We start from the raw sequence: 12,920 nt of genomic DNA on the forward strand, positions 1-12,920 counted from the left end.
AACCAATAAGAAATAAACCTAACTGCATCTTTCTAGACATTCCCTAATTTACTTATATATGTGCGATTTCAGATAAGTAATCTCTAGGTATGATTTGATGGTTTTCATCTGGCTTAAGCGTCTCACAGCATAACTGCTCCCTGTTCCCCTCTTTCCCGGAGAACCACAACACAGACAAAGGGAAGGTTTTTTTCCCAATTTTAAGAAGTTCTAGCCCTCCCATTGACTCTTTTGGTCAGGTGCCCACTCCTTTCCTTTTATCTGTGGGCTTATTAAGCTTTTACAGGTAAAGCAAATAGAGAACCACCACCAAGAGGGATTCCATAGCCAACTGGCTGGCTGGGAGTCTCCAAAAGGGAGCTATCCCCTCTCTCATTTATCACAACAGAAGAGGAGAAAGGGGCAGAAAGAACCATTTAAAGGGAAGGGACCGGTGGCGGGGTTTACAGTATAAGTCTAAAAACAAAGCTAACTTTACTTTTCCAAAATGGAATCCCAACTGAGTAGTGAAGAAAGTTTAATGCAGTTCACCTCTTGGAACAAGTTGCAAGATCACTAATTCTTTTCACCTTTGACACAATCATTTATTACAATGGCAAGTTAAAGCACAGAAGGTTTGTGCCATTATCAGAATCAGATATTTTAAAATTTCACTTGGGCTTTTATCTGTATTTAGTTTGCTGAAATTTTTAACCGGAGGAAAAACCCATTACAGTTTAATGATATTATTGCATTAGCTTTATTTTAGTAAAGTTAGGTCCCAATACCACCAAAGAAAAAGTCTTAGCCTATCAGTGGATATGTAATTCCTGGAACTAACAACTCACTATGGTATACTAAGAAAAAGGCAAAAGCAGCCAGTTTCTTTTCATCAAAAAAGTTAACCATCAACCTTTATTTTTTTTCTTGTTAAAACAGTCTATCATAGTTTGGAACTGTTGCAGGGCAAATGCACATGCACATTGTTTTCTTTAATTTGGTGGGAGAAAAGGACAGAAGAGTGCCTCTAGTTCCCACGAGCTCTCTCCACTTAGTCCAGTGACCCCTGTTATACAAACAACTTAGCAAAACTTTAGTTTCCCCAAGCCAGCTAGCGTATTGAAACTCCAAAGTACTTGGAAAGAAAAGTATAATCTCTTGAATAATAATTTATATAATTATTCACCTACAAAGCAAACAAGTGAAACACATATTAGTTATGTGACAGACCTGACTAGGCTGAGAGGTTTATATAGCTTACAAGATGGTGCACTGACGTCATGGAGAAAAAGAAAAAGTGAGCTATGACAGCTGCTTGCCACTATCACCAATGCTGATCTGCAAAGTCATCACTACTCAGCAAAGGTATCTAACACTTTCTCAGGCACATCTGAGACTGCATTACATATACAATATTATTAAGTCTGAAATTTAACTTCTATTTGTATATTTGATTTTGGTACTGATCCAAGAAAAGTCAGAAAACAAAAACAAACTTCCAAGCACTAAATTTGTCAGCTGATATGAGGTGAAATCCTCACCCCATTGAAGTCAATGGGAATTTTTTTCATGGATTTCCATGTGGCCAAGATTTCACACATTAAGACTAGACTCATTCACTCCCTACTATGTGTCAAACAGACAAAGTATATTTTTCATGAAAAAGACTTCTGTGAGGGAGTCAAATCCATCCTAGAAAAAAAGCCCAGAGACGTCCAACCTCAGATTATCAATGTATTCGGAGGCTATTAGGGAAAACGCAATACGTGACCTTATGTTTTTGTGGTGTTACTTAACACTGACTCAGGTCTTTCAGTTGTTCCCAGTGGGTGGGTAAGAGGTTTTGTACATGAATAGATTTTGAAAGAGGGAAAAGTTCAATGCAGCTTCTACGTTACCAATTTAAACTAGTCATGTAAATCACTCTCACACATACACACAACTTCTTTGAAGCTTTAAACAATTTACAGGTCTCGAAATAAAAGGTAAGTATAAAAAACTGAATATGTAGGATTTTTCTAATTATCAAATCATCTTAGTTTTGTGCCATTCATGAAATATATAAAATACACCAAAATACAGGAGTAAGTCTGCTGATAGATAGAATGTTTTTATGGACTATCAGTGAGTATAAAGCTTGTATCACTAGCATATATTTTGTTCATACTGTACCATAAAAGATATTATATTTTACATTCCAAGTGTATGGTGCAGTACTGAAGGAATAAGTCTTCCTTTCCATATCTGCAAATTGGGAAAATACTAATACTCATATGTATAATTTAGCAGCAGCACAATAAGTGAATCATTTACCATATTGCTAAAGTTAGTTAAAATATAATTCATTCTGTTCTGACTACGTGAACAGTGCATGATACTCTCATCTGCCAACAAAAAAGTCAGCCAAGTTCACACAAGATCACATTCTGCTTAGACACTAAATAATATGTCAGACAGTGAGCTGAAGCACGTCTCAATGAGAGAATTTAAAACTTTAGGCCAAATAAAATAACTCCACACACCACTCTACACCATGCATTGGGACATTTCACTATGTTAGAATTTTTTAAGACTTCTTAAAATTTGTAAATCTATTTCATTTCCAAGGATAAAATAAATGATCTGTGCATCTGTATCTTATTCCATTGGGTGTTCATTCAGGAAAATAATGGATTCCACAGACGTGGAAGAGGATGAATCTGCACAGGTAACATATTCTGAGGTCTCCAATTAGAGGTGAGTAACCCTGCTCATTTGAGAATTGCCTGTGCAGACCCCTATCCTTGGCAGATTATCTAACAGGCATATTTATTATCTAACAATAGGGATATTTAAAGACTACAGGATTGCTTCCCTAGACTGTGTAGACTCAAACCTTAAAAGCAAAAAAAGACTGATAAAAATATCAGATAAGTCAATTTAGTTGCCCAATTTTAGCTAATACACCTCTACCCCAATATAACGCGGTCCTCGGGAGCCAAAAAAAATCTTACCGCGTTATAGGTGAAACCGCGTTATATCGAACTTGCTTTGGCCTTGAGCATTTCCGTTATTAACAGTCACTTCCCACACCCTGACTGACCCCCTCAGAACCCCGACCCATCCAACCCTGCCCTGCTCCCTGTCCCGACTACCCCCTCCAGAGACCCCTGCCCCTAACCCCCTCTCCAGAGACCCCACCCCCTATATAAGCCCACCTGCTCCTTGTCCCGACCGCCCCCTCCAGAGACTCCCCCGTTCCTAATCACCCCCTGAACCCCACCTCCTACCCAACCCCCCTGCTCCCTGTCCCCTGACTGCACCAACCCCTATCCACACCCCAGCCCCCCGACAGGCCCCCTGGGACTCCCACGCCTTATCCAACGCCCCCGTCCCCTGACCGCCCCACTCCCAGAACCTCTGAACCATCCAACCCCCACTGCTCCCTGTCCCCTGACCACCCCCCAAGACCCTCTGCCCCTTATCCATCACCCTGGCCCAGCACCCTTAACACGCCGCTCAGAGCGGTGTGTCAAGCCAGATACGCTGACCCGCTGGAGCGCGCAGCCCTGCCCCCAAGAGCGCTGCTTTACCGGGTTATATCCGAATTCGTGTTATGTCAGGTTGCGTTATATCGGGGTAGAGGTGTAGTGTTATAATTTTTATTATAATAGTGCCTACAGATCCAACTAAGATCAGGACCCCATTGCGTTAGGCACTGTACAGATATTTAGGGATGAAGGGACTGTGTCTCAAAGAGATGATAATCCAAACATATAAGACTGGGGATGGGATGGCACAAAGGTGGGGGGTGGGGGGGCTGTTTTCATAGACAAGTCTGTGAACTATATTTGCTATTTCAGCTGTGCATCTGTGAAAAAGTCACATGGGTTCTTTCTTGCTTTTATCTTCCTGATAACACTGAGGACTAGAAGCATAAGAGAGATGACACGGTGAATATTGACAAGAATCTAGGGAACTGAAGAGTGTTGTGTCTAGTGGCAAAATAAATCTATTTGGGGGTTTCCCTGTTTCTGAAATATGGACTTGATTATAGCATCTTTCCGAGACCACTCATCATGAGCATAGTACTTGTGGCTCAGGTGTTTTGCTAGGATGTTTTCTTTGCCTTGCAGATGGAGAGATTGTTTGGTCCTTAACTGCCCTTTATTCCAATACACTGAGTCTGGCCTCTTCCTGCTAATCGAACAGTTGGACTCAGGTGAGCCACCAGCCAAGGCTGGATGTATCTGTTACATGTACAGCTCAGGTAGGAAGAGAAAATGGTGCTCCCTGACAAGAGCTGTCCAGAAAAGTCCATCACGGCAGGGAATCTGCAATACCTTGTGTGTGTTCAATAGAGCCTGGATTTCATCCTGCTGGGGCCAGTAAAACATGCATAATCACCAACACAGATTTCTCAGGGTGTTCTTGGGCTCTTCCAGCATCTGATCTCTTCTGGATGAGGTCTCCCAAATGAAAGATTCTGAGTCCAGCATTACACCTTCACTCAAGAGGCTCACCTTATAACAACTGTTGCAGTGAAATAGGCAACAGCACAGGAATATTATAGAGGAATATTGTGAAAAGGCAAAAAGGAGACATAGGTGCTCAGTTCATAATAGTGCCTTAAGAAAAAGGACTACTTGTGGCACCTTAGAGACTTAGAACGTCTCCTCCTACACATCAAATAAAACAGTCTACTTACAATTTCCCCTAAAAAATGCATGCATCCTAACAAATGTTATCACAGTCCTTCAAATGAAGCTAACCACTGTTTGCTGGACATCGTAAGTGACTAATAGACATCCTTAAAGAATTAAGAAAACACATTTAAATACAGTGCCATAAAGCCTATATTACCACTACATTAAATGTGACATGTAAGCAAGGAGGCTGCAATGACTCCTGACATTGTCTTGGCTCTGAAACGGCTGGTCCCTATTTCAGGGTCTCTGGTGCAGAGTTTTGGTGCAAATACAGACCTTCTGCAAATGCTAGAGTGTGTACGGATCTCCAAACAGAATCAACATTTTTACTATTTCTTATTTCGTTTCTCCTTTGTTTTCACTTAGGTGGATTTTTCGAATGCTGCTTTTACTAACTAGTCTTGAGTGTGTGAAAAATTCATCTCAAGAAATGGCTGGACCAATGTGATCACTTGAGGAAGAACAGCCATTTTCTTTGGCAGATTGAAGGAAAGTGGTGAATGGAAATGCAAGAGATCAGCGGGAATATAAATACAGTAGGAGAAGAAAAGAGGAAGACGAGAGAATTAAGACAGATAAATGAGGTTTAGGAGACCTACGTGGCCAACCAAAATGGGTTCCTCAACTAACATTATTAGTCCTAACCAGAACAATGTAGCTAATTAAAGTGCAAGTGATTTAAATCTAGTTAACTTTACTTAAAACAGAAAACTTAGGGCATGTCTACACTTACCTCCAGAGCGATCGATCCAGCAGGGGTCGATTTATCGCATCTAGGGAAGACGCGATAAATTGACCGCCGAGCGCTCTCCCGTCAACTCCGGTACTCCACCGGAGCGAGACGCATAGGAGAGTTGATGGGAGAGTATCAATAGTCGACCTGCCGCAGCGAAGACACCACGGTAAGTAACTAAGTACGTCGACTTCAAGTATGCTATTTTCGTAGCTGAAGTTGCGTAACTTAAACCAATTTAGCTCGCCCTCCCCTGCCCCCGGGGTAGACTAGGCCTTAATTTGACAGGTCAATTCATGACAGTGAAGTGATGGATAACAGATAAGGTTGAAAGAAAACTGGGTAATCTCAGATACACTGATATACAGGGTTGGTCTGATATAATAAAATGAATATAAATCCTTATTCAAATCAAGTTTATAACAATGAAAAAGTCATCTTGTAATGCAAAACATAGCAAGTGTCCAATCTGAAATCTAAACCACATAAAGTGTAGATATACATCTGACTCACTTAATTCAATTAAGTTTTACAGGGTTTTTTATTTATTTATTTTATTGTAAAGGAACTACAGCAACCTGCACCAATTCGACAGCAAAAAAAATGGAAGATTGTAAGCAGGGCACAAACTGGTCTGAGGAAGATATACTTATTTAACTTTTATGTATTTATTGAGACTCTACTACAATTGTGGATTGAGGCTTGATAGAACACACACAGGTTTCTGCATCTAGAGATTTGTAACGTTACACACCAGAACAGAATTGGACAGACTTAGCTTAGCATCATAGATACTTTTCATTTGAGATTAAAATATTTTATTTTATAGAATATATAAAAATAATAAACTTCTAATACATGAAGTGACCTCAAGATTTGAATTTTCAGATTGTCATGATACCAAAAGGTATTAAAAATATAGGGTCAGTGAAGAAAAGTACTTACGTTGGTAATTGCACATAAAGCAGGCCTGTGCAACGATCATCCACTCTGCTCTAGTCTCACAGAAGATGGCAATGTTAGTCTTCGGTTGCTGCCCCAATATTGCTAAGCCATTTCCAAAATTAGTAGCTTTAATGTAGACTTCATCATATGAGAGCCAAGTGTATTTTCCAAGGATGACCTAATAAAGTAATATAAATTTATGTAAATGTAATTTAGAAAAGGGTAGGTCCCCGGGCTTCAAAGATCTTTATTATGCCTTAACCCATGTGAAAATATGAACAATATAAGTCTAAAAATATTATCGAAGTTTGCCAACATTGTGGAAGTTCCACGTTTTGTCCCTCAAAGTCCAAGTTAAATGGCTCTGTACAAGGAAATTATGTGATTGTTGAGGGAACAGAAATTGGCTGTAGGGTGGGTGTGGTATACTGTGGACCACAACCCCATGTACAAAAGCAGCACAATACAGATGTAACAAGGAGTCCGGTGGCACCTTAAAGACTAACAAATTTATTTGAGCATAAGCTTACGTGGGTAAAAACTCACTTCAAATTTTCACTCCATGCATCTGAAGAAGTGGGTTTTTACCCATGAAAGCTTATGCTCAAATAAATCTGTTAGTCTTTAAGGTGCCACTGGACTCCTTGTTGTTTTTGTGGATACAGACTAACACGGCTACCCCCTAATACAGATGTAGTTCAAAATGCGAAGACATCCTCTCCTACTCTACTGTCCCTCCCAAAACATTTGCCCACTACCACCCCAGAGAACTGGCACACAGTTTGGGCCCAGAATTCACAAGGACTGACATCTCCTAATAGATATCACAGTTTTTGTTTCTGCTCCCACACTTGGGAAGTACAGTATTTGAGGTCTTCTGAGGCCATGCTAAACACCACAGTAATTAACCCTTAAGTATTTAAAAGTTTATTCCATGCTAAGAAAAGGATAAAAGCTTAGTAGTAAAAAATTTTCTCTAATACTCTTTTTGCTTTACTGGTTTCCTACCAGTTCACCCACCTGCCAACCCACCCTTCCCAGCACCTCAGCAGCCTATCTTGAGGGCTTCTGGGAAATCTAGGCTCCCCAGTTCCACGGCAGCCATTTGGCTGAGAAGTCTGGGCTCCCCAGCCTTGGCCTAGGAAACCCAGGTTACTGCAAAGCCACAGAGCTTGGGAGCTCAGAAAGCTGACTGAAATGGACATGATGGTTGTCAGTTTCATGACTATTCCCCCCCCCCCCCATTAAATAGCAGCTGTGAAACTGATCTAACTCTAGTTAACTTCATTTAGCTGCTGCTTTTTGACAAAGCTGTGAACAAAATATTAGAGGCAGGTACTGGAGTTATTCATAAAGAAAGAACTCCCTCAACAAAAAATGGGCAACCAAGGAGTCAGGAGCCTGGCAGCCCTGGCTCCCAAACTCCCAGCAGATCACCTGACTGGTTGCCACAAAGTCAGGGAGCCCAGGAGCCGATGGCTTATTCTAGTGGCAAAATAAATCTATTTTGTCACACTGAAATATTGGAAACACTGAAATATTCCGGCTGTCTCTGTGTTTTTGAAACAAAATATTGTGCATTTAGCTGGTCTGTAAAAAATTTTAAATTTTTGGATTTTCATCCTGTTTTGGGATGAAAAAATTTCCAAAAGACTCAGCATTCTTTGCAGACCTGGAAATCAGTTTCACTGCCAGCTCTACATATAAAGTCACCTGGAGCAATGACCAGCAGGACCCACTTAAGATCACCACCACCAAACTCTATTCTCAGCCTATTATACTAAGGGATCCAAGCAGGGGCCTACTACCATGTAATATTTATCACTACCTCCCCGTGTGATTTACATCATCCACTCAAACTTAACATTACCTGCCAATATAATTTGCAGAAATACATGTGAAGGTCAAAACATCAAATTACTAGAGGCCTGATAAGAGATCCCTAAAATAAGCAATGGAATTTCAACTTTAACCCTTCAACACAGATTTTTGTTTACATGTTATATTTAAAGTTTAAACTAATTTGGCTTACGACATCTGAACAAGGGGACTACTGCTTTAGCAGATCTTATGACTAAACCAGTGCTTTCCTTCACCAGAGCTTAGCAATGATACAGGTGTGTTTGGGGAGCTGGGAAGAGCTTTTATTAACAAAGGAAATTTTACCTCTATTAGCTATCTCAGGTACTGAAGATGCAGCAGCGTACACCCAGCACAGGTTGTACAAGCCCGCCTGGAACACTGGGTAACAGCACATGCTGTTGTGGCTTCACAAATGGTACCTCAGCTAGTTATATCAAAGCTAGCTTTGGTACATATACATGAACTGAAACCACACCATCTGATTGCCGTGTAGATAGATCCTTAATCTCCCTGCACGTACACATATGCTTCCTTGATTCCCTGAACTCATTTTCCTTACCCCAAATCCCACGGTCCCCTGCATCCTTGTTTGTTCCTCTTTCCATGACATGCCAATGTCCTGCCACCATCTATATGGTGCTTCCTCCTGCCTTCCCAAGCACACATTTTCTGAGGATATGAACCAAAGCCTCCTTGCCCCCCTCCAGGCTTCCAAATAGAGTGGCAGAAGACAGCTGTGAACGGGGGGGGAGGGTGACAGGAAAGGGTGCAAGGGGGCGCAAGGAGAGTTAGAGACTCAGCAGCACAGAGGCCACTTGCTCCAGACTGGGAAGGATGATCCCAGTGCTTCGTACCTGCTCCTTGACCCAATCCTGGGTACTGCAGCAGCCACTCCAGCCCCTCCTGATCCCATTCTCATCTCCGCAGCTTTATGTAGGGACAGAGTCCACAAAATATTTCCATTGCCCTTCCGGTTCTGCCACCCCTACCTCCAAGTACCCTAATTCCAAATCCATTTCCCTTCCAATCGCCTGACCTCATGTTTACACTTCTATCTAAACTGCCTCAGTTCAACAGCTGGAGTTAGAAGATCAATTTATATTATAAGAGGTTGTTCTTTACACACTTGGAGACAACTATGTCTTTTTCAGCACCATGACCCCCTATTTCTACACACACACACACACACACCAGTTAACACTACTCAGATTACTAAGGCGATTTTTCCTCAAGGCATACAAAAAATAACGTATAGATATTTACCTATCAAAAGAGTATTTTGAAATTTTGAAAAATATTTTTAGAATTCCCTTTGCACTGCTTCAGTATTTTTATTAAATGGGGTAGGGTGAAATGATAGTTCAGAAAAAAAAAAAAAGACATTGGAAATCACTGGTTCAGAACCTTTGTAAGGTAATGCCTATAATGGATTTTTAAAATTATGATGGGTTAGTTTGCATTTTAATTTAGTACTTGTTAAGAAAAGGGTTTACTGATTTTAAAAACAATTTACAATAACTTTGGTTCTTAATCCACAGAGAGTACAAAAACAACAAAGTGTGAATGTTTACACAGGTACTTTCCATTGTACAGCACTTAGTGCCAAACTTAATAACCTGTTTACTATATAAAGATCCCAATCCTTCAAACACTTACGTACATGCTTAACTTTACACACTTCAGCAGTCCCTATGGGGACTACTCATAAGTAAAGTATGCATACAGGTGTTTATAGGCTCTACGAGGTCAAAAGTAATATAAGAATCTCTCTTTTATCAGACATTTATACCCAAACATTGTCAGAAATACTAGGTATCGAGGCAGTGCTTAAAGGTCTCCTGAGGAAGCAGTCAACCTTAAGAGTGGAAAACAAAAAATAAATACTGCCCTCTAGTGCCTCTGATTTTTCAATTTATCTAAACAGCAAATTAACTGCTAAAATTATACTGATTATGAAAATTAATATACATGTTCATACTTTTAGTTAAACAGAAAAAATGTCATATACAAATACTAAATATTTGGAAATGTTTTAAAACATTAAAGAATAATCATTTAGTGGTTCTTGGACAAATCTCTTTCACATATTTGTCCATGCAGTGTTGTTGTAGCCAGTCTGCTCCCAGGATACTAGAGAGACAAGGTGGGTGAGGCAATATCTTTTATTGGACCAACTGTTGGTGTGATAGACAAGCTTTCAAGTTACACAGAGCTATTATTCAGGTCTGGAAAAGGTACCAACAGAATAAAAGTTATTACCTCACCCACCTTGCCTCTCTACATATTTGTCCAGACATTTAATATATTAGGAGTGGGATTTTTTAAAAGTGCTCAGCCTTGGACCAACTCTACTCTCACTAAAGTCAACTAGGCTAAGCCAAGTCTGAGCACTTTTGAAAATATCACCCTACAAACATTAGAATATTGTTTTTTCCCCAACATTATTGTTTTGTTTTAAAAAATAAAAAATAATAAAAAAAAAGCCAAGTACGCAAAACCAACTCTTGCTTCCCCACATTCATTGCTATAAATCCAAATGCAGTTTTTTATATATAGATATACACTCTCTGATAGAAGAAGCACCACGCATATATCCAAAACATAGGAATTGCCTATCCAGGAACTGGATCAGACCTATAGTCCGTCTCATTCTCATCCAATGTCTTGTTTCTGACAGTGGTCAGTACCAGATGCTTCCGAGGAAAGGTGCAAGAAACCCCACAATAGGCATAAGCAGGCTAATCTGCCCTCCACATAAGGTCTTTTCCTAATACACCTCTACCCTGATAGAACACGAATTCAGATATAACGTGGTAAAGCAGCGCTCTGGGGGGGGGGGGGGCTGCGCACTCCGGAGGATCAGCGCGTCACCATGTCTGGCTCCAACAATGCTGCTCTGAGTGGTGTGTTAAGGGTGCCGGGCGGGGGGTTGGATAAGGGGCAGAGGGTCTCGGGGGGTGATCAGGGACAAGGAGTGGGGGGACTGGATGTTTCGGAGGTTCTGGGGGCGGGACGATCAGGGGATGGGGGCGTTGGATAGAGCGTAGGAGTCCTGGGGGGCCTGTCGGGGGGGGGCGGGGGGTGTGGATGCGTTGGGGGTTCTGAGGGGTCAGTCAGGGGGCAGGAAGTGACTATTAACGGAAATGCTTGAGGCCAAAGCAAGTTCGATATAACGCGGTTTCACCTATAACGCTGTAAGATTTTTTGGCTCCCAAGGACCGCATTATATCGGGGTAGAGGTGTAGTTAGAGATCAGTTTAAACCCTGAAGAATGAGGTTTAATCTCTCTTCCAAAATTTATGTTAGCATTAACTATTACAACTTCAGATATTTTTGTTATTCATATAAATCTCCAATCTTTCTTTGAATCATGCTAAGGTTTTGGCCTCAATAACATCATGTGGCAGTGAGTTCTACAGTCCCACATGGTGTGAAAATTGTGTTTCCTTTTACTAGTAGTTTTTAATTTCCCATTTTTTAATTTCAATGCATGTCCCCCTGTTCGTGTTATGAGATGGGGAGAACAGAAGCTCCTGAGCTACCTTTTCTATATTATTCATTATTCTACATACTTCTACCATGTCACCTCTCATTAGTCTTCCAATTCTAATCTTTTTACTCTCTTTTCATATGAGAGTTTTTCCATTGCCCTAATCAGTCTCGTCACCTTTTTATGAACAGCCAAACATTCTATTCTAATTCTGGAATATCCTTTTTGAAATGAAGTGACCAATACCACATGCAATATTTTAGATAAGGCAAACACCACTGCTTATACTGGAATTAAAATATTTTCTATATTATTCTCCATCTCATTCTTTATGCATCCTAACATCTAGTTTACTTTCATGAACACAGCTGCACAATATCATTATAGATAATGATTTCCTAACTCAAAAAAGTTTTGCAGCCAACACGGGGAAATTCTTTTTTAGACCTTGTCTTAACTGATAAAGAGGAACTGATCACAGAACTAAAAATTAATGGTAGCTTAGGTACACCTAATCACGACTTGATCACATTTACAATGTGCAAGCGGAATAACGTTCAGACCAGTAATACATATACTTGTTGCTTTAATAGTGCCAATATCACCAAGCTGAAAACAAATTTGAGCAAAATCAGCTGAGAGGAAGCATTTAAATCAGAAAAATGTGAATGATAATTGGGAACCATTTAAGAACGCCTCAATAGATGCCCCAAAAGCCACAATCGAGAAAGAACAAAGTCCAGGTTAAAAAACAACCTGGTTTAGAGGCAAGTGAAAATAGCTATAAATAACATATAACAAATGATTATAACGAATATAAATCAGAAATGAGGAACTACAGAAAATAGTTAAGGGAAGCAAAGGGACATAAGGAGAAATCTAGAACCAGCAGAATTAAGGAAAAATAAGGAGTTTTTAAAATATATTAGGAACAAAAAGAATCCTGACAATGGTATTGGTTTATTACTAGATGGAAAAGACAGGATCATCAATAATAATGCATAAAAAGGCAGAAGTATTCAATAATTATTTCAGTTCTGTGTTTGGGGAAAAAAAAACAGATGGGACAGTCTCACTATATGGTGATAACACTTTTTCCATTTGACTGTTATCTCAGGAGGATGTTAAATAGCAACTACTTAGGTGACGATTTTTAAATCAGTACATCCAGATAACTTGCATCCAAGAGTTTTACAAGAGCTGGCTGAGGATTTCGCAGGAT

General features: G+C 40.1%; 1 protein-coding gene and 1 long non-coding RNA gene across 8 annotated transcripts in view; one reads left to right on the forward strand and one right to left on the reverse strand.

The window, feature by feature from the left end:
- The window catches only part of ACSL3 (acyl-CoA synthetase long chain family member 3), a 103,473-nt gene that overhangs the window by 35,797 nt on the left and 54,756 nt on the right, over positions 1–12,920 (reverse strand). For all 7 annotated transcript variants that reach the window (XM_074963936.1, XM_074963941.1, XM_074963935.1 and 4 more), the window contains one exon: positions 6,346–6,523. In XM_074963936.1, the coding sequence (XP_074820037.1) occupies positions 6,346–6,523 (178 nt within the window). The remainder of the gene's footprint in view (positions 1–6,345; positions 6,524–12,920) is intronic.
- On the forward strand, positions 1,929–5,221 carry LOC141993428 (uncharacterized). The gene is made up of 4 exons (XR_012640855.1): positions 1,929–1,964; positions 2,641–2,715; positions 4,095–4,180; positions 5,034–5,221. It is a non-coding gene; the product is annotated as an uncharacterized LOC141993428 (long non-coding RNA).

The sequence above is a fragment of the Natator depressus genome, chromosome 9, assembly GCF_965152275.1.
Source record: "Natator depressus isolate rNatDep1 chromosome 9, rNatDep2.hap1, whole genome shotgun sequence".
NCBI classification, from domain to species: Eukaryota; Metazoa; Chordata; order Testudines; family Cheloniidae; genus Natator; species Natator depressus.